Raw genomic sequence first — 22,656 nt, 5'->3', positions numbered from 1 at the left:
CTCAACGCTCCCACCCCCCCCCTAGTGCAGCGCGGCCTAATATTATACCGTTCTGTTTGTAAATCTGAAATGATTTAAACCGCTCGGATTTGCATATCCCGCGCGCGCGCCCTTCGGAAGCTCGCCTCCAGAACGCGTTCGGTCACGCGGCCGAAGGTTTTGGGAGGGAACCTTATTGTGGAGGCCGCTCCACGGAAAAAAACCGGTAACGTAAGGAGTCTTAGCGGATTGTGCTAAAACCCCCCGGCAGGCGGGGAAAACGGGCTCGAGCGTTTTTTTTTTTCCTGAAACGCCGCAAAACGTCGAACGGCTTCGGCCGCGTTTCTCGACGGGGACGTTTGCGCCCGCGCCCGCGGCGCGTTTCCGTTTCGGCGCCTCCCTTCGTCCGACCCTGCGGGCGCACGCGAAACCGAAAAGCGAAACGCGCTCGTCGTTTTACGGCGTCGCAGTACCCCGGGGTCGGGGGGGGGGTGGGGGGGTGGGGCGGTTAATTGACAGTTTTCCCCGGCCTTTCTTTTCTTTTTTTTCCTTTTTCAATTTTTAGCCTCGTTCAATTTTTAGCCTCGTGCCGCGGCCTCCTGAATAGCAGCCCTCGTCGTTCGTCGTGTGAAAGCTGGAATGCGGCAGTTCCCACAGTCAAAGCAAAAGTGGCCGGTGATGTCATCACCCGACTGTAAACACTGGCATGAGGCTGACCTGCCTGTGACCCACATATTCCGCGGCATTCCGCTCGAGTAAACGCACGTGCCTGACTGAGTTTGATTTTAGCACCAGGAGTGCGACATCCCCCCCCCCCTTCCCCCACCCCCACCCCCACCGCTCCCGCCCGTTTCCACGGTGATGCTGTTGAATTGGCACGAGCTAATCAGCGTTGTGTTTGTACACACGTTTGCTGCTTTTAAGAAATTGAAAGAATGACTGTGTGTAGACACGCCTTCAGTATGTGTTTACTATAGGAAGCGGTGTGCACTTACTTTGGAAATGGCATACAAAGCTATTTGTTTCAGAACATTTAATAACAATTAAGATTCTAGGCCTTCTGCCAGAACACACAGCTTCGTACAGTAGCATGGATGTCTGAGTTACACTGGCGCGTATTTGCTTTCAAATGAAACTAAAAACCTAAATAGGGTTGTTTGTTTTGATGTCTAGTGTTACTAGCACATAGGAGTCAGTGGCCTGTGTGGTCATGTGCACGCTCATTAAAAACTGAACCAGTGAATTAAGTGGCAGACTAGCTGGTTGAAAATGAGTAATGATCCCTGGACTTTGTCTCAAACAAACAGCCAAGGCTGTATATTACAGATGAAGGTGTAGCCTAGCCTTGATCCATGCTAGCGGAAATGTTCAAATGGAAGCACCAAAATGTTCAAATATATTGCGCGTATGTTTTTAAGTTTGAAGCTGTATATTAAATCTTAATATTAACACCGTGAATGTGAATTTGATGCTTTGTATTGCATCAAGCTTTTTACATGCAGGCACAAACATTTAGTTTCATGGTTTGCTAGCCAAGTGGGAAAACAATTCTTAACATTTTGCGGCTCAGTTTGCCTCACGTTTCCTTTTTAAAAATCCTGTATTCCCCTTGTGCTAATATTAGTGTTCCTTAGTGCCTTCAGTACACGGGCGAACTGCAGATTTGTTACGTGCCGTCTACGGTGTGTGAAGCCAGAGCTTTGGAACCAGTCTGTCGGGATAAGAGTCACAACACCACCCCTGGATTGACACATCATTACATTCAGTTCCACTGAATCAGAAATGACACAGACCTATTTCCCTTTCGCAAAAAAAAAGAAAAAACGGGTGCTATTTCGTCTGCTTTTTATTTTCAATTATGGGAATTTGCAGCACGCGTGCTAGCTGGCATGGAATGGAACTTTCCGGGTTGCCCGGGTTGCTGTTTATTAAATTTGTAAGATATTTATGAACAAACTGTTGATTAAGTGGCTAAAGTTGGCTGGATTGCAGAAGGCACATTCGGCCGTTTTGTGGAATTAAACGTCCGTTTCCACGGCGCCGCCCTTTGACCCCGGTCGACTCTGACCGGCCTGAACTGGCGCGGCGAGCCGGTTGAGGCCTCGCACGCCGACGCTGGTTTTTTTTTCCGGCTGGTTTTGCCGGGGAATCGAGAGCGCGACGCTCACGCTTGGCTTCGCTCAGCCGCCGTGTGCGGGCCTGCGGGACCGCGTCTGAGCGGGAAGCCAGGGCCATTGGCTCATCTCGATCACATGGTCGCTCCGGGCCGCGTGTTGCGGGTCGGTGGGTGGGTGGGTGGGTGGGGGGGGCGTAGTCCCTTTTTATTGGTCCAAGGGAAAGCCGCCCGGCGTTCTCCGCTTTACCTACGGTGTGCTGCCAGGGTCCTTTTTCCGCGAGCCAGCCGGGCTCTTCAGATTCTGATTACCGCGCGCCGCCGTTTCTCTTGTTAAGCGCTGCGCCCAACAGCAGTCAGTAACCGCGAGGCGTGAGTCATCGCCTGTTTAGCAAACATGAGAAGCGTCGAAACGAGCAGCGCGGAGTTTCCGTGGTTGATGCCCTCCTTTCTGATTCCAAACAATTTCAGCCGTAAAGCAGAAGGCATCGATTTCTCTTTGAATAAAGCTGAATGCGTGATTGATTTATTCCCCCACCGCCACCCCCACCCCCCCCCCCCCCTCCGCCCCCCGGTGCTCTCCTTGCCTCTCGTGTGTGCGTCTCCAGGAGGTTCCTCAGGAAAGCTACGGGAACAGGAGCCAGCCGGCCATGACCCCCGGGAAGCCCAACCACGAGGAGATGGGCCTGGTCCAGCAGGAGAGACCATCCAGCCTTCCTGTAAGTGACGCTGGTTCCTGTCGCATCCTACAACGCATAAAAACGCAGGCGCACTCATACGCACACACAGACCGACAGACACACGCGTGTACACACACACACACACACACATAGACACACACAGACCGACAGACACACGCGTGTACACACACACACATACACACACACACAGACCGACAGACACACGCGTGTACACACACACACATACACACACACAGACCGACAGACACACACGTGTACACACACACACATACACACACAGACCGACAGACACACGCGCGTACACACATACACACACACGTATAAAAATGCACGTGCACACACACGCATGCCAATGCACACACGCATACAAACACACGCACACAAACACACGCACACACACACACGCACACACACACATACGCACTCAACATGCGCACGCACACATTCGCTCACATCTGCAAACACACACACGCCTGCGCACACACACACGCCACATTTACCCAGAAAACCTCACTAACCGTAAGCCCACAGGGTTGTTTTTTTATTGCGGAAGACCCCCTTGCCTATTACTGGCCCGCGTTACTGTTATCGCATCCAAAGCCTTTTTATATTTGGAACCTGAACAATAGTCGTACTGTGGGTCGGGGAGAGCTGAGGAAATGGAACATGTGAACATGAAATACCTTTCATATTGGTATCAATATTGGCCCGGAATTTGACAATAATTCAAACAAGAATAAAGAGATTTATATTTGTGTTAAGTGGAATTTAAAAAACTGTCAGCTATACAACGTAGCATCTTCTCTACCTGCAGTATTAAAAGCAGGCACCAAAATTTGTACAGGCTGCATTGTAGATGGCAAACGTTAAAAGCATATGCATGTGTTCAGCAGATGTACTCAGTGTGTGTGCGTGGATTTCAGTATTTCAGAAAAAATAAACACATTCTTTCTATGCATTCAGGTTCTATAAATTTACATGCGCAATGAAACAAATTGCGATTGCTGAAGTTAAAGAATAATATAAAAAAACATTTTTATAAGAGCTGAATTTTACTGTGAACACAGAAAGCTGCAAAGTTTGTGATTGGGGACACATGAAGAGAATCTCAGGGGCGGGGCTAAAATCAGCCGAGCCTGTGTGTAAAAACAAAAGGCTGCAGTGCAGAGAGGTTTGAGAGCAGAGCCGTTACGGCTGGGCTCCGTTCGAACCCGGCTCCGCGCTCCCTGTGTTCCTCAGCCTCTCGGCTGCCGTTAGCGTCGTCGTGCTGCCGTAGCGCCGCCGCGCAGTCATCATGGCCGCGTTGCATGAGCGTGGGCCGAGCTCGGGGAGCGCGTCCGCGGCTTCCGCGCGGCCTCCTCGCTTCGACCGCGAACGAGGACGCGGCGCCCCCGCGTGACGTCTCGCGCCGCGTTGGGCTCGCCGCGCGGCGGGAAGACGCGGGCGAGGAGAGGACAGCGCGGTCTGAGCGGAACTGGGGGGGGAGAGAGGGCCTCGCTTGCAGCACGGTCTCTCTCTCTCTCTCTCCCGCTGCAGCAGCACCTCCTTCTGCTGCTCCCCTTCTGCTTCCTGAGCTGTCAGCAGCCCATTGGTGCAGAGGCCTGCCAGTCAGGGGGCGGGCTCAGCGCTCGCCCAGGCCAATCGGGAGCCCCCGGCACCAGCAGCCTGCAGTCCTTTCGCTCTGGGCAGACGGTGCATGTCTCCACCGGTCATTTCGTGGCTGACGGCCACGTTTCGTCCGTTACGTTTAAAAATCGCAGTTTTTTTGTTTCAGCCCTGCCTTCTGCACGAGCGGAAAAGAGCAAGTTAGATTAGCTCTCGCTACGCTTAGCATTGGCAGAGTAGATTTCCTCCCCCCCCCAAAAGATGGAAATCTTAAAGGATGTAGACTTGACGAGTAATTGAGGATATTTTGTGAAGTCAAGCATAGCTGCAGAGGTGCGCACGGGGGAATTCGAGAGCTGGATTCCGGCTGAAAGTGTGTAACTCGGTTCGATTAGATTGTAGCGTCGTTGGACGCTCTCTCCGCTTTCTGAGATTAGGGGAGACGCACAAGACGGCCGCTTTTCCGCACCCCGGTAATCTATAAACTGCGCTCGCGAAAGGATTTACCAAGTTAAGATTGCATTGATGTGTCAGCTCGCTTCTTAAGTGTCGAAGCCTTGGGTAGATGGGGGAGATTTATTTGAATTCGGTAACTTTATTCCTCGCCGCGCCTCCGGGCCTTTAGATATTGGATCATTTCCAGCTGTACGTATTAGCGGGGAAGATTCCGATCTGCGAAGATGATTTTCCTCCTTTTTCTCATTTGGGGCGTGCGGGTTAAAAAAATGTTTTTCTTTTTTTTTTCTCGTTATTTTCTTCTCTGATGCTTTCATGCGGACCGACTTAGCGTGTTCGCGGTCTTAACTTTCCGTCACCCTTAACTGCCGGAGCCTTAGCTAGGCTAATACACGCCACTCTACGCATAGGGAAGGGAGTAATGTGTTTGGATATAATCCCTGTTGAGAGCGTGCACACACAGGCGTGCGCTAGCACGGAGCGCACAGATGCTAGAGCGGGCTTCCGCTAACGTGTAGCACCGTTTCCTATCTCTCTACCACACTCACCTGCGCACAGAAACAACATACGGAAATATCTAGAAATGAGGGTTTTGTATGGTCACGAAGCAATGCCTGTAGTCCTAGTACCTTTTTAAATTGGGGGAATGGTCGTTGCCACGGTCACACCTTTGGAAAGTGGCACAGGTAATCCGTATTGTAAAAGGATAGAAGCCGTATTGAAAGACATGCTATAAGATGTTCTTTGGGTTCCTCTTTTTATAGAGTGCATGTTACCACTTGTGTGTTTATGACGTTGAGAGTGTTATAGTGCCTTTTCGAATGAGAAGCTCTTTGTCTTTCGGGTCGCGGGGTGGTTTGTACGCCCCGTATATCAGCCTCTGTCCTCAGCCGCGACTCGTCAGCCGACGCGCCGGGACGTGGGGCGAAGCTCGCCGCACACCTGCGGGGCTGCGAGGCGCAGTCTTAATTAAACGTCGGGAGAAGCCGCCGAGCCTCGTGCGCGCGTGCGTGCGTGGCGTGCATTAGCTGGCGCGGCGTCCGACGCTCCCCCCTCTCCCCCCTCTCACCTGCCGTTCTGCTGACTGAGGAGCAGGAGCAGGGAGCGCCTGTCAGCGGAACCTCCGACACCCCCAAGCGGCCCGCGTAAAATTAGCCCGCCCGCGCAGAGGCCTGCGCGTATAGCCGAATCCCCCCCCGGGGGGGGGGGAAGCGCGGAGTGGTACGGTCCGTGCGCTAACCTTCCAGGATATTTTTATCGTTTATCATCAGCTGCTGCTGCTGCCCAGGGCTCGAGCGGAATATTCTCACCGCTCCCCCTGGCTGTCGGGAGTCTGAAATTACATCTGCCTTCGAGTGAGGGGTGGGGGGGGCAGTGTTAACGGTTGCCATGGCGACCGGATGGGTAATGGCCTCAATATGCATGAAAGACGAGCGGTAAATTTTCTTGATCGCGCCATTATTTTTAGTCGCGGTCTCGCGTTGTTTTTATTATTGGGGCGGCGCGCGGTGATATTCCTTCGTGAGTTCTGTGTGCTTGTTGCGATATTAACATTCCAAATTCATCACAAATTAGGCGCTCACCTTATATTGCTCATAATTCTGCCAGGTACCTAATCCAGCGCAAAAGGTTCGCTCAAATACTGAGACAAATACCAAAAATCCTGCGGTTATATAACCGTGAATGAAAACATAGGTTCAAAATGAAGAATAATGCCTCTTGTTTATGTATCGTCTTTATTTCCACAGGAATATTTCACGCAAAAGCCTTGACAGTGTGTAAACTGCGGTGATGAATCCGGTGTCACGTCGCTTTGATGTAAGACTGTGCGGCGTACCTGCGAGTCCGCATGCACACATGTAGGCGCTAATGTCGCCAATTTGTCAAAGGGTTCTCCCTCGCGCTTCGTTATAGCCTCCCGCGTACGGCGCTAATGTCTCGGAGAAAAACACACTCGTTTTCCAGCGGAGGCTGGAACTGTGGCTTCCGCGGTCGAGTCTACATATCAAAATGCGGCTCTAGTCAGCGAGCCGCCATCGCTTTATCTTTAAAGTTTCGAATGTGGGAATAGAACAACATAAACGGGGACTGCCTTTTTCGTAGGGCTGCGCTTCTACTCGATGTAGAAACTGAGCGTGGCACTCGAGTTGTGCCCACCGCTCACGGACTGGCTCAGTTTGAAAGGTTTTTGGCTACGGCCCGGCCATGAACTACATTTAGAAGCAGCTAAAATGGCTCCGCTCTGTCCTGCTTTGACCACTGCAAGAATGACACTCTTGGCCTTTTCGGATGGGGGTCATCGACTGTAGCTAGCTAGCCGTGTAGCATCTCCGTTAGCATCCCGTTTCGGTCAGGAGCTGCACGGGTGGCTTTAGAGCTGGCACCCCGAAGCAGCTGCTGCTGTGTTGCAATGGGCCCGTCACGCCGACTTTGCAAGTGTTGCAATCGACGCGCGTCGGATGTTGACATTTAGGCGGAGTTGCGCATCCTTTTTTTTTTTTTTGCCTTTGGACCGAAAGATAATTCTCCGCTTCGCGCAGCGCGGCGACCGCCGCTCTTTTGGCGAAACGTAAGCACGTGGTCGGGCACGTGTGAATTCGATCTCTTCTCAGAGAATCCCTTTTCTAAATGTGTGGAGCGTTCGCGGGGCCGAATCCGGAACCGAATCCCGGATTGAGCGCTTCTCTTTTGTAACGGAGGGCGAGGATTGTGGGGAAGGGGGGGGGGAAATCGCCAGGAAACCGGATTTGAGTCGCGCCGATACCAGGAACACGTCACGCCGTTTCCGAAGCGTTAAATTCGAATCGTTTTTTTTTTTGCCGCGCGGATCGCCGCGTCGGAGCCTGACCCCGGGTTCCTTAAGCCCCCGCGCTTTAATTGGGAGAACGGCTGTTTAAAAAAAAAAATCTTACGCGATGTTAGACGCCCGCGGCCGAATGTTTATCTTCGTCCCCTTTTTTTTAAGCGTGATCGAATTTCTCCTCGTCGGCGAGCCCAAACGTAAACGGGAAGACGGTTAACGGGCGAAAAACCGGGGGGAACGTTAACGGCCGAACGCGCGGCGCCTCTTTCCCCGGGAACACCGGCAGCAGATCGCGCGGTACCGGCAGAACCGTTTTTAAAAATAAATAAATGAGTAAATGCACGCCTTCGAAAACGGCCGCGGTTTTTAAATCCTTTAAGGAGCGTTTAATTGCCGCCCCAGAAGGCACGGCGTGGGCAGCCTTCTCCGTCTGCGAGCGCCAGCTCCGTCTTAATGGAGCGACGGAGGCCCAACTCCGCGGCGCGCGCCGCCGCGCTAAGAACATTAGCGATGGAGATAAAGCTGCTCTACCTGCGCTGGAAAATGGATCTCGTTTCATCTTTGAGGATCTTGTTTCACGGTTGGAAGCTTGACCAAAAAAAAAGTTTTTTTTCTCCCCCTCCATTTTTCCTTAAAGGTGCTTTATCTCTATTAAAAATGGTCAGGGTTCTACCTCAACTGTGTGTGTGTGTGCGTGCGTGCATAGGCCCATGCTGTGTACATGCGTACACATCTTTGATGTATAGAATAGATTAACTGAGGACTTCAGGATATATATAAAATATGCATTTGTATAACATAGTCGGTGGATTACTCTTCCCTCTCAGAACATGCCCTAGGTGCAGAAGTGTCAGAGCACGCTTCCTGTTTTAAAGGCTCCTCGGCCCTTTGGCTTCGTTCTTTACGGCCCAATGTCTTCTGTCTTAGAACTTTAATCCCCTCTGCCGTGTCACTGTATTTCCCAGATAGTTTCTGGGGAGACTAGCCGTGTCAGAGCAAAGCCACTTGTCCCTCCCCACCCCCCACTTCCCGTGTTTCTGGGGGGCGTGTGGTGGCGGGGGGAGGGGGGGGCTATCAGTGATGACGACACCCTCCCAGCATTTACACCCCAGCCCCCCTCCCCGATCCAGCATCCCAGCGCCCCCCTCCTCGGCATCGTCCGACACCCCTCCCGTCGCCTCGAGAGTTTTCGGGGTGCGCGCGGGGCCCGGGGAGAGCTCCCGATCGCGGTGTGATTTCCGTCGCCGGTGGTCGCATCCCGCCGCGGCACCGGGCGCTCGCACTCAGACGCGTTGCTGTCTGCCAATCCGAGAGCTGGCCCGGGGCCAGGAGCCAGCCCGGTGGCCTTTTGATGCCTGCGACTTAAAGCGCTGGGTCTGTGTGCGTGTGCGTGTTTGTATCCGTGTGTGCGTTTACTCGCCTCGAGTGTAGACCCATTCAGCGACGTTAAATTATCTCTCACTTAACAAAGGCCTCTCTCTCTCTCTCTCTCTCTCGCTCGCTCGCTCTCCCTCCCTCTAAAGTCAAGGGTGACGGAATGCCTTCCTCATATTTACAAATGACTCCGATAAGTCATAACAAATGGTGCTAATCCGGTCTTGGCCAAGGTTCAACATGCAAATGCCTTCTGTTATGTAATAGTGCAAGACCTCGCGTTTCGGCGCCGCTGACTGGCCGGGAGGGCTTCCCCAGTTGCCGATAGGCTAGCGGAATGACCTGTGCTTTTTTTAAAAAGGGAAGGCCCCAGAGGGTGACGGGTAGGTGACCCCCTGTGTCCAGTGGGTAAGGATGAGACGGGGGGGGGGGACCAGGGAAGGCTGGGTTGGGTTCGAAGGGCGCTAATGGACCCGGCAACCACTTGACGACAGGTTAACGGTGGTTCGAGGGCCGAGGCTGCTCATCAGCCATTATTGTGGAATTGGGGGACTTTTCTACTGCATTAAAAAAGGAAAACCGAGGCTGTGAAAAAAAAGTACTGCAGCGCCCGAGGTTTCCACGCGTCTTTTGGCCTTCGGTGGACACCGTAGTTATTGGGTGTGTTTCGGTCCCTGATGGGGACGGTTGTTGGGGATGGCGAAGGACCGAGGATATTAACTCAACAAATCATTCTGTCAGTTTGCACGCCTTCGTCACTTGGGATGGAAGTTCATTTTTCCTTTTCTCTTGTGTTGAGCAAAAATTGAATATTGATTTTTCTTTTTTTGGGGGTGCTATTTGTTGTTTTCAGTATGTATCATTGACAATTGAAATGTTTGAAAGTATATTCTGGTGTGATATCTCTTCCTTTAATAACTGAATTATAGAAGCTGCTAGCTGGCTATCGGTATGAATTGGTCAGTCTCAGATTCACATAGCTGGGATCGCAGAGACGGTGCTGGAGGGAATGTTCTAGTAATTCAGTTTCTTTTGTTAGAGTTTCTTTTTTTTTTAACTTTTTTTTATTTCTCAAGCAGCATGACCTCCCAGAGACCTGACTACCTCAGGAACAAGGCATACTGTGTGTGTGTGCGTGTGTGTGTGGCTGTGTCTATGTGTGTGTGTGTATGCGCACATGTGCATACATCCAGGAGTTTGCCACAGTAAATAAAGCTGTTTTATGAACCCGCAGGTAGTAGCGGCTAATTCAATAGAAAAGCGCAAGCTTGTCTTATTGAGTGACAGTCGGTCTCAGTCTTCCTAAATTAGGGTTTCGGCAAGAGACAAATTTTCATTATTGCTCCTCTAGCCTGCACCATCAAACATGTCACCCGGCCGCCTTTATGATTGCATTAGGGCTTTGAACAAAACCATACCTTGTGTTTCCATAGCAATATCGTGTTTTATTCAGGCAAAGAATATTAACCAAATACTGTGGCCTCCAAATTTATTCAAGCCCTTGACAAACTGAGACAAAAAGATGATTTAGCTCAGGAAATGCAAGTGAGTTGCACAGTCAGTAGTTTTCCCATGAATAAATGAAAATGTGTAAAAATTTAATAAGACCACGGAGCAATACCGTGTATTACAAATAACTGCTTCCTTTAAACGGTGATCAAATTTATTCAAACATTACTGTCTGAAAGTGAAATTCTGTAAATGCATTCCTGCATGAAGGTTCTGTTGTCTGAAAGTCAACAGAAGCTTCCGGAACTTTCAATTTTCGAGGCAATTCAGTGTTGGGGTGCTGTTTGTGTTCAGTAGGCCAGGGGTTCTGGCAATTCGTTTATTCGCAACCCCCATTTCTGTTTCTGTGGCTGGACTTGTGTAATTCTGCTGCCTAGAGATTTACGCCACATTTGAAGCCATTCATTGGCATTTGAATGTCGCTTGGAATCCAACTCCCATGAAAATCTGAAAATTAGCGTTTGCTGTTCTGTGCTGTTCTGTTCATTTACAGTTTTTGGGAGGACATTAGCAGGCAAGTAGCCTTTAGCTTAGCATTAGGGAGAACTCTGCGCCGATTTTTTCAGAATCCTCAACTGTCACTTCGAGCTGAAGGCAGATTGGGTGTACGTGTGGTTTCGTGGCACGCCTACAGTACGTCCGTTATAAAAGAGGATGTCAGCCCCGAGTCTTCCTTCCTGAAGCCAGTGTTCACTTCTGCCTAAAGTCAGCCGAACTGCGGCTCTCGAACGCTGGGTTTGGCGAGCGCTTCCTGTTGTGAGGTGGCAGGGGGCGGGGCTTCAGGCTCCATTGAACTTCCTCAGGCCGGACTGGAGTTTTTCCTCCTTCCCCTCAGTCGCGGGAGGGGTAAATCCTTTTCCCGCTCTCTCCCGAATGTCACAGCTGTTGCTTTTCATTCCTCCCGCTTTCCACGCGTGGAGACGTCGAATTAACCGGCGACGCCCCCCCCCCCCCCCCCCCCCCCCCCCCCCCCCCCCAAACGAAGAAACCGGCTTTGGGCTCTCCAGCCGAGTTCATCCCAGGCCGCTCTTCGGCAATAGCCTCAGTCGTTATACAAAATGGAGAAGGTCGCTTAAGTAAAGGACAGAGGCACTTTGTTAGCGCGATACCGATCGGGGAAGGTGTTTCTGTTCGATTGGATTGGCCTTTTGCCCGAAACGAGGAAGCTCGCGCCGGTCTTTCCGCGGGTCGTCCCGTCCCGAAGCTTAATCGCATCGCTCAGGATTTCCATCACGGACAATCCCGCCGTCGCCATTAGCGCCGCCTCCCTTCTGTCTTTTACCCCCCCCCCCCTTAACGAGGTCACGTGATCGAAAGCTCTGCCGTCAAGCGCCGCGAGTTCCGAGTGAACTTCGTCTCTCGAATTCGGGGGGAAAAAAAAGCGGCGTAGGAATAGCGCCCGTAGCGATGCGGAGTGTGGTTAATGGGTTCCCGCTCTTTTTTGCGGAAGCGGAACATCCGCGGCCCGCGTTGTCACCGTCGGATAATGGCTCGTCCGTCGACTGAAAAATCGTCTTGGCGCCGGGACGAAAGAGGATGGGAACGACGGGGATGAAGAGAGGGGTGAGAAGAGCGATAGAAAAAAAGGCCCAAATGAAAACGTTTGCTGCTCTAGTCTGTGTGTAATCCCTGCCGTGGAGGAGAATTGTAAAAATAATGCTCTTTTCCTCAGTCATTTTTTTTTTCTTCCCCTGTGAGTGATTTATTTACGCACGGATGTTACTTACGATTGAACTGCATCACCTCCAGTTTAGTCTGCCGTCTGCTTTGCTTATTGTTTTTGCTTTTTCTTTTTCGTAAACGTTGTGTCTTGTGCTTGTGGTGTAATCCCTGTGTTTAAGTGATTTTGTACTCTGGTTCAAGCAGGCCTTTTTGTGCCTTCCCCCCCCTTCCCCCTACCAAGACTGAATTTCCACGTTGTCTTTGGGGCTGTGTTGTGTCCTGCTATCGTGTAACAGTGCGTCTGATCGGCGTCTTTGGAAAACACGCCCGCCGTTCTGCCAGCGCTTGACACATAATCGGGCGCCACCCTGTCATCGCACCGTACCCGCTGCTGGAACAGGTCAGACCGGAACAGCCTGCTTTGTGATGCCGCGCGCGCACACAGGAGAGCCGCTGAAGCTCGGAGTTGCGACAGGCCGGGAGCTCTCGTGCTGTTTCTCTCCCACACAAATACGCACACACACATGCACACACATGTTTGTAGTGCTATACTTGTGAGGACTTCCCATTGGCTTACATTCATTCCGTAACCTCTAACCCTAACCCCAACCACTACATGCCTAACCTTAACCCTAACCTTAACCTAATTGTAACCCTAACCCTAACCCTAAGTCCTAACCCTAAAACAGCCTCTTGAACTTGTGGGGACCAGCAAAAAGTCCCCACCTTGCGTAGTTTTCCTCATCTTTCTATCCTTGTGGGGACATTTGGTTCTCACAAAGATAGTGAAACATGCCCATACATGCACACACACACACACATACTCACACCACACACACACATGCGCGCACACCACACACACACACACACCATGCACACACACACACACACACACCACACACACCGCACATGCACACGCACAGACCCACACAGACACACATGCATACGCCCACAAAAAACACACACGCTTTCCCGCAAGGGGGAATATTTCTCTTGAAGTGTCCGGCCTCCTCCCGTTCTGCCTGTCCCCTTTGCCGGGAGAAGTCCTGCATGGAGCTTTTAGAGAGAACAGCAAGGCGGGGACATAAGCAGCAACGTGTGAGAACTTCATTACCTTGTGAGGACATTAGATTCAGGCGCTCCTGAGGAGCCTGCCATCCCCGCGCACACCAATTCTCACAAAGGAGAACCACCCGCGTTTTCCATGAAATAGACATTTAGAAAAGAGAACATATATATGTTTCTACACCGGAGCTGTGGGAGTGCTTAAAACACCTCCTCCCCCCCCCCCTTCCCAGATTCATCGCTGGCCCACAGAAAGGAGCCCTTTTTCCAATTACTCAGTTGCTGCTTGCAGCCATCAAGCAGGTTTAATGAGGAGGCCTGCTGAACTGCACACAGAGTGAGAGATTGCTCCATGATTACCACTTCCCCGTAGAGAACCGGAGCGGTGTCAGAGTGCTCCTGAATCTGAGGGGGCATTATCACCGTGTGGCACCCCCCCCCCCCCAGACAACAGCACGGTAAACAGGCTCCGGAATATTAACCGGATGCTCTATCTCCCCCCCCTCCCCACCCCCCCACCCTCACCCCCGCCCTCACGCTACATGTTCTTTTGTTATTGCACCTGTAACCCCCGTTTTTTTATCTAGCTCATATACATGCTCAGGATTCCCCAAATGGCCCTGTAAAGGTAATTAAAAAAAAAAAAAAATCTTCTAGTTTTAAAAAAAATTAAATTAAATTAAATTAAATTAAATTTTAAAAAATGTAAATACGTACCTGTTATTGAGCATTTAAAAAAAAAAAAAATTAACTATTATTTTTACACACGGGCCTTTTGAAAACTCCACAGTTGATGCTTGAGTGAGCCCTAAACCTGTTTATCACCACGCTGGAGCTCCATCTCCCTTCCTGTTTTTAATTTTTTAATTTTAAATTTTTTAACAGTTGTGTTGACTCTTACGTCCCCCGTTTCCTCTCTCGCGTTTGCCTGAACACTGAACACTTCACTGAAAACATTGCTTCCGTCGCTGCTGAGCAGCACTGTCGCCATAACGAGCCTCATCAACGCCGATGTGAGGACCCTCGAATGTAGCGTGCAGACATTCCCCGCTCCCCCAGACTTTACGTTAACATATCGGTGCCGTGACGCGTAAGACTGTCGTTTCGATAATTCCAAATAACACGTACGCCCATACAAAGATGAACAACACATCGATGAAATTGGTGAATGGTAAATGGACTGCGTTTATATAGCGCTTTTATCCAAAGCGCTTTACAATTGATGCCTCGCACTCACCAGAGCAATTAGGGGTTAGGTGTCTTGCTCAGGGACACTTCGACATGCCCAGGGCGGGGATCGAACCGGCAACCCTCTGACTGCCAGACAACCGCTCTTACCTCCTGAGCTACGTCGCCCCTGAAGTGCATCGCGTACAAACTATCCTGGATAAAAACCTGCACTTCTGTCCATCGCCGTTCTCGTTTAGGCCGTCGCAGCCTTCGAGCGGAGAGAGTCTTCGCGGGATATTCCGAGGGCGGGTTCCTCGACGGTGCGTCGTTTCGCGCGCCAGGCGTTCCGTGTGCTCGTTTGCTCGCCGTGCCTTTCATCGCTCGTTGGCGGGGGGGAAGCCGGGTGGTACGCGTCCCGGAAAGTTCCGTCCGGGGGACTTCGCCATGGCAACGAGGGCAGATAATTTATCTCGAGAGAACTCGCTATATTTACTCCACTAAGTGAGGTGCGGCAAAGAGAGAGAGAGGTTTTGGCGTCGGTGTTTATCGGCCGAACGGGCAAGGCAGCGCGCCATGACGTGTATTGGTACAGCTCTGTAATCCCTAAACGGTCTCGTGAGATCGAAAAGCGACCCCGCTCTTTGATGGCGAAGAGCTCGGACCGACGGCCGCGAGCCGCGCCGTCAAACTCCTTTCGTCGCGGTCGATCGTAGCCGCCGAAACGGGAATGAAAAAAGGCGACGCCGGTTAACCCGGCCGCCACGACGCTCGCGCTTTAAAGGAACGATTTGAACGCGCTTCCAGCTTCGACCAAGCCGGGGGGCGCGGAGAGCACGCGAGGAGGCGCAGAGGAATCGAGCGGAGGGAGACGGAACGCATCGAAGGCTTTGTTCTTTCTGGGGTAGTTGGGGGGGTGGGGGGGTTTAATAGACCCAGATTCATACAGAATCGAGCCCCCCCCCCCTCCACTTGTAAATTAGGAGAAGAGTGTACGTGCACGCGTACGACAAATTCACTTAGGAAACCGCGGTCCCGGCCGCACGCTCGTTAGCCGCGGCGGCTAACGGTTTCCCGCGCACGTCTGACGCGTCCCTCGTCTCCGGGCGCCGTCGGGACCCGGCGGCGGGCGCGCCTCTCTCCGCTGATCGCCGCCGGCGTTTCTCCTCGCTGTCACGCCGCCTTGATTACTGCCACCGAGGTGTCGCCGCGGCGACGAGGGAGTCAGAGGGGAAATGGAATTCCAAGCGGGGGGGGGTGGGGGGGTGGGGGCGCGCGGAATGCGCTCTCCACCGCGACCCGAGCCGATAGCGCCGATAGCGTCTCGTGCGAGGCGGCCGCGCGGCACAACACCGGCGGGGATCTGGACTGGCGAGAGACGGTTTTTTTTTTTTTTTTTTGGGGTGTCGGGGCACGGGGTTGCAGTTTTTATTTATTTATTAATTTTTTAAAATCACAGCCGCGTCATCACCGCCGGTTGTCGAAAGATAATTGGACCGTGTATTTTTTCCCCCACCGTGTTCCGTATTGGATTGCCAGTCCTCGAGTCCGTCCACTTGAACTTTGCCTCCCGTTTTACGAATGTGAAATACAATGGCGTCCCCGCTGTGTCTGTCGGAAGTGGGCGTCGGTGTTATGACCAATTCCCCCACCTACACGCCCGTCCTTTTGTCGGTATGAACGACTGAATAAATGAACGAAGGAATGAATGAATATCGGAGACTGCAATTCGGAACGCGGTGCTTTTATCCGTCGGTACGCAAGGGTTGAATCGAGCGAACTCGCTGACATGTAAGAATTCACCACAGGGCATTTGCGAGCCACGAATGGCATCTTAGCAATGTGTGAACTAAAGGTAGGAAAGAATATATGTGGAAACAGAGCCCACCTGGATCCATTCCGGCTCCTTCCCGTGCCGTAGTAGACGCGTGTCTAAGATGCGAGGCCTTTCTATGGCGAATAGGCTTGTTCTCCGGGATATAAAATTCCCCAAGAAAATGACTGGTTGGACAAATGTAGTCTTTTTAAGGAGGGGGGTTACATTCTATTTGACTAAGTGGGTTTGTTTTAAAATAGGAAATCCATGACAGCTGTAAAATGGTTTCAAAATGCCCATTGGATATGCATTAGTAACAGTAATTAGAGTAAATTTTATATATATGGAACATTTTAAATGGATAAAAGAGAATTTAATTTATACAGTGCCTTTTGTGGATCTCCAAGCACTTTACATCAAGGAGGGAAAATTTAGTTGAACCACCATCATTATGCAACGCCCACTTGGTGTATGCACAGCAGCCATATTGCAACAGAACAAGCTGGAACACATCAACCAAGGGAGGGGGGCTTGTTTTGCCAGTTATACTGGGGGATGAGTAGATGGTCGTAATTTGTCTTATGCTCGGTCCCGAGGGAAGACTGCCCCCTACTGGTCCATGAACGCCACTTCTTGCAACAAGCGACTTGGTTCCCCCCCCCCAAGAGTTCCCCTCCCAAGTATGAACCAGGCCACGCCTGGCTATTAGACAGGGGGATGTAAAAGGAGGTAAAAAGCGATTCTCTGGCTGTTTGAAAGCTGGAGCTGAAGAAGGCTGAGATGCTGCAGGGAGCCAAGATGAAAAGATGACCAAAGGTCAGGAATGGCAAGAGATGAAAGCCTGCGGGTTTTACGTAACACGCCCGCTTTCCCGTTGCCTGGTCCACTGCCTGCGCTCGGTTCTGCGGTCTCAGGAAGACGCGGGTGAAAGGGAGAGGATCCTTTCATAAGATCAAGAGGTCTCGGAGCCATTGATGATTGTAGCGGGATTTGAACAGGATATATGGCAGAACCGCACGCGATTATGAGACTTTTTAAGGATTTCTTTTTCTAATTCGTGGTGAAAACTTCCCCCAGACCTTGCCATGGAACTTGAGAATGAAATTTTATAATGATTCTGAGATGGGGATGTCGGAATTCAATGCCTGGATGACCTGTTTATGAGACTGCTATGTATGGATAATCGACCAGAGGACGAAAAACTGGGCCATGTTTACCACCCATAATAATGCTCTTGAGTACCCCCAATGCATGATGGGAAAGATAGCAAGGTCATGCTAATGTGTTGTGGCCAGGTGTATGAGATGTGGAGTACATGTAGTTATGATGGCTATCTCCTCAACAGACACTCTGTTGGAGTAGGTTTCCTAAAGACAGTTGACATCATCCTCTACAGCTAGATTGTGTTCTCTAGAAGTATTGTTTCTTTGTTTTTATACCTGAAATAATTCTTGGCAGAACAGAACAAGTCTGAAGGCTTTCTTTGTAGCATGTGACTTATAGGAGGCTTTTTATAATTGTTGAGAATTTTGAACTGAAATTGTGTATGTGTCTGTTCATTAATATTACACACCCTAACCCCTTATTAAGAAATTATTGTAGCACTGATATTATTCATCAATTGTGATTTTTGTATCTGTGTTTTGTGATTTGTGTGGTGCGTGCATATTTGTGTGTACACGAGTATGCTTTCATGCTTCTGGGATAGTCTGTTTTTAAACTATAACCAGCTCTGTGGCCCACCAGCTTGTGAGTAATGCTAATTATCCATTATGCTGTTGGGGGGCTTCCTTCCCTTTCACCGATTTCAGAGCACGCCATTAATTCTGATTTTTTTCACCTTAAGGTAAGGGCGCCTTACGGTCGTCTGCTTCATTTGTTTCGGCCGCATTTAAAAAAACGCGAAATAAGACGTCTTTGAATTTATTCGTCGTCGTGTCGGGAGCAGGAAACACCTGCTCCGACTTTTTTTTTATTAATTCAGCCCAGAAATCAATTTAAGAGGAGAGAAAAATAAACTGCCGGCCTGAATTCATGGAGGTAATTGGGGCACTTTTGTGAGAGGAATAATGAGATTTAAGCAGGGAGAATCTGTCTAGACTCTAATGCGGAAAAGGAAAAAGCCGCTCCTTGTTTGTTCTCGATGGTTTTTGGTGCCATTAGACGGGAGCTAATAGAATTATTTCCCCAAAATTGACTTGGGTCTTACTCTTTTTAGGGGCAAATTGTGGCCTCGCGACTGGTAATAATTTCTCTGGGCTCCCACGGACGGGATTTTTTTTTTTCCCGTCGGTCGACCCGTGGGATTAGCTTAGCCTGATTTGTGCGCGGCGGCACGCGCGCGGGGTGGGGTGGGGGGGGGTGGGTTGGGGGGCATTACCGGTGCTCCGTGCGGGCCCCGGCCGGAGAGACGGTATTTTAGGGGGTTAAGTGAACGGCCGTCGCCCCGGATTTGTGCGCGCCCCTGCCCCCCCTCGCACCCTCGCACCCTCGCCTTTAACCGCGAGGATGCGGCTTTCGCCTTCGTGCTCGTTAGCAGCGCTCTCTCTCTCTCTCTCTCTCTCTCTCTCTCTCTCCGCCCGACGACGCTAATTAAAGTGCCGGAGTGCCTGCGTGTGCATGCGGAGGACTCTCTCTCTCTCTCTCTCTCTCTCCTCATCTCTGTGTCTCTCTCCCTTTCTCTCTTGCCCTCCTTCTCCCTCGCTCTCTCTCTCTCTCTCCCTCCTTCCCTCCCTCGCTTGCCCTCCTTGTCTCCCTCTCCCTCTCTTGCCCTTCTCTCTCTCTCTTTCCCTCCCTCTCCCCCTCTCTCTCTTTCCCTCCCTCTCCCTCTCTCACACCCTCTCTCTCTCTCTCTCTCTCTCTCTCTCTATCGGAGCTTGCAGATAATGGAATATGTGATTAGGAGCTCTCTCTCTTTTCCTCCTTTAAAGCCATCCACGCTTTCCCGCGTTGGGGTCTGTCCGTGTGTTTGGCTGCGCGTTTGGACACATGAGGTTTTTTTCCTCTCTTCCTTTTAGCTTTGTGTGCACATTTTTGTGCGTGTTTCCATTTAAGTCGTGCCATTTTGAGACGCGTTACTTTAAGAAATGATGTTGTTTGCTGCGTCACGACTGTAGTTTCCAAAATTCTTTTGGTCTGTTGTTTTTAACTTGCGAGATGAAATCAGCAAAAAAAAAAAAGCGCAGTCCTCTCATTAAAAATGTATTTTTCTTTCGGGATTTCCTGCCAGGCCTTCCAAACTCTAACTATAAATAACGCCGCTGATGGGGAATTTCTCTGTAATCTGCTCGTGCACCTGTGATGTGGTTTTAGTCAGGTATGTAATGGTTGCCAACATAAAATGCCCTTTCTGGAAAGATAAAGGAAGCAACTTATGATGTAGGAAGTATGCCAAAATATTCTAATCATTGGCCTACTCTTTATTGAAAACTTTTGATCTTTTATCTGTGTGGTTACTTATTTACACAAGTGGAATCATGGGAAAGTTTTTGTGCGGCCTTCGCCTGGCTGAGGCATTTTCATAATGCTATCATCCCCACTGTTATGTGGTAGCTTATATTTCACACATCATTCAGGACTGTTCTCAGTTATGACCATCTTATTTATGTATGTGTATATATATATATATATATATATATATATAAAAAAATTGGGGGGGGGGGTTCATATTGGACAGGACAATGTAGAAAGACAGGAAGAATGGGGAGGGAGAGACGTGACAAATTTTGGATTTGAACCGCCAGAGTAGGAGCTCGTTATGAGCATGTGGTCAGTGCGGTGCCACACCCTGCTTATGACCATTGACCGCTATCAGTGTAGTCAGCGGCCGTTTACTTTACATGTGATTTTCGCATTCAGCCTTCAGGGTTTCCATTTTCCCTGATAGAACACACACACATATTTTTTCCTATTGTAATTGAATTCACCATTTTGAAATGGAATTGTATTGAATCCTTACCAGCTGACCGGCGGATTATCAGAGTGTTGCGTACCTGACCGTACCGTCGCCCCGGGAGGGAGGGGTTTCGGAAAGCCTTTTTTGCGCGACGGCGCCCCCTCTGGTCGGTCAAGAACCCGCAGTCTCCGTGCCAGCTAAGCGAACCCGTCTGGTGCCGGACGGTCCGCGTTGCACAAAAAAGCGGGAGCGAATTTGAGTCCTCGCCTGTCTCGCACTCTCCCAAATTGACGGAGGACATCGCAGCGACGAGGCCGGGCTCACAAACGCGGGAGGGCGTTTCCGAGTTCGTAGGAGAAGGGGAAAAAAATAAATAAATAAAAAAGAGTTACAAGCGCAAACGAGGAAGTTAGTTTTGAAATCCAAGGGCAGCAACACTCAGGGGGCGTGTCACAGATGAAATGAAAATAATGAGGAGCCCGATATAAATGTTTAAATGACAGTGCTGCTACGACCCCAACCTCCCGCCTCAATATCATTTAATGTTGTCTCTCCTCAAGATAATAATCAGGCTGCTCCTCAGCCCCTCTTCTAATTAAGGAAATGAGGCAGAAAAATGTTTTGGGGGGGGGGGGGGGGGGGGTGGTGGTGGAGGGGTGAAAAGAAAAATGAGAATATATCCCCTATGTCGGATCTTTGATTATTTGTGAACTCCGTTGGCTCTCCGGTTCGGAGAGAACGTTCGAAGCTGAGGAAGAAGGCGCCGCCGCTTTTTTAAAGACTGAGATTAGGGCTCTGAGGGCTGGAGAAACGGTGTTTTTAAAGATCTTTGGAATTCCAAGCCGGCTTGGAAGCAACAAGCTTCTTTTTTTTTTTTTCTCTCCGTCTGTTGGATCAGAGCCCCCTCAGACGGGGCCTCTCGACCGGCTCCTTTTCCTCCTTCGTCTTCCTCCTCCTTTTCTCTTCCTGTCCTTTTCCCTCGGTCCCTTATCTTTCCGAGCCGCACGGCAAACGCGGTCGATCGTTCGTCAGCTGCAAAAAAACCTTTATTTTTTTTTTTTTATCCGAGTCCCTTAATTCTGGGCTTAAAATGGGCAAATGTAAGGAAGTAGACTTTCCCCTCCTTCCTTGTTGCACTGAAGAGTTAAAGAAAAAGCGAAAGATTTTTTAGATTCTGAGGAGGTTATTCAGCTGAGACGGGAGGAGAGGAGAGAGGGAAGAGTGAAGGAGGGGGAACGAATGTGACAGAGACGGGGGAACTGGGAGCAGCGGAGAATTTGAAGCGTGAGATGATTTAAAGTCTTGTGGGGGAATGAGAGCCCAGAACTAGTTTTAGAAGCTGTATATTCGCCGTAATAAATAAACCATTACAGCAAAAGGGGGTGGGCTCTGAATTTTTAAAAAGATCAAGAGGGAGAGCAGGAAGGAGAGAGGGAGAGGGAGAGCAGGAAGGAGGGAGGGAGAGGGAGAGCAGGAAAGAAGGAGAGGGAGAGGGGAGAAGAGGCGCCGCAGAACGAAATGTTCGGCGGGGAGGGGGGGTTAAAAAAAAAAAAAAAAAGGCAACGACAAAAAGATCCCAGCTGTCTTCATCTTATTTTCCCTCACTGCGTTCTGAGCTCTGGTGGTTTTCATTACATCTTCTAAAACGGCCAGGCCCCCCTCCTCCTCCACCTCCTCCTTCTCCTCTCTCTCTCCCTCTCCCTCTCCCTCCCCCCCTTCCCTCTCCCTCTGTCTCTCCGCTTTCCCCTCCCCCCACGCAGCCTTTGGAAGAAACCGCAGCTGCAGAAGAGACTGAGACGTGCTGGGCTGGCCCTTTAAATGACACACACAGAAATCCACAGGAACGCCGCGAGCCGAGCAGCAGTGCTGAGAACAGCACCCCCAGACTGGGGAGGGGGGGGGGGGGGGGGGGTGTGGACGTTACAATATGGGAAAATGTGTAGCACCCCCGCTTTCATCCGCATATTTGTTAAATGATCATTTTAAAAAAAGGCCTGAGAGGCTGTATCGGGGGACGGGGGAGGGACGTGGGGGGTGGGGGTGGGGGAGCTGGGGCAGTTTGCGGCAGTTAGATCCGGGCGTTAGCCGGGGCAAGGCTGCGGGGGCGGAATTAGGACGTCGGTCTGGGGGGCAGTTCTTCGGAGCTGAGGGGGCGGGCGAATTGTTGACGGGGTGATTTTTTTTTCTAGGGCGGGTAAAGTTTGCGGCGGGAGGGGACGGAATTTTCGATTTCAGGCGGGGCAGCTTGTGACCGGGGAGGTAGTTTTACCAGAGCAGAACGCGGAGGGGTTCGGTCGGTTCGAGGACATTTTTATTATTTGGGAAACGGGGGGGGGGGGGGGAATCGGCGTTGCTTCAGACAGCCCTCTCGTCTTCCTCCTCGGTCTATCTGGTGACATTTTTGGCGAGTGCTGCTCTCAAACCTCATTGGCTGACATTTGAGGCCGCTGTAACACGACGCTAACCCCCCCCCCCCCGTTCTAATTCACTTAAAGGCTGAAAGGAGTGTTG

The 22,656-nt window shown here is 50.8% G+C and overlaps 1 protein-coding gene across 7 annotated transcripts in view; it reads left to right on the top strand.

Moving 5' to 3' along the window:
- Window positions 1-22,656, top strand: part of arid1b (AT rich interactive domain 1B (SWI1-like)) — a 113,924-nt gene that overhangs the window by 34,226 nt on the left and 57,042 nt on the right. For 6 of the 7 annotated variants that reach the window (XM_035422876.1, XM_035422879.1, XM_035422877.1 and 3 more), the window contains one exon: window positions 2,701-2,811. The exons of the other annotated variant lie outside the window; for it this stretch is intronic. In XM_035422876.1, the coding sequence (XP_035278767.1) occupies window positions 2,701-2,811 (111 nt within the window). The remainder of the gene's footprint in view (window positions 1-2,700; window positions 2,812-22,656) is intronic. 7 annotated transcript variants of the gene reach the window in all.

Source organism: Anguilla anguilla, chromosome 6 (genome assembly GCF_013347855.1).
Source record: "Anguilla anguilla isolate fAngAng1 chromosome 6, fAngAng1.pri, whole genome shotgun sequence".
NCBI classification, from domain to species: Eukaryota; Metazoa; Chordata; class Actinopteri; order Anguilliformes; family Anguillidae; genus Anguilla; species Anguilla anguilla.
This window is presented reverse-complemented; position numbering and strand designations above follow the sequence as displayed.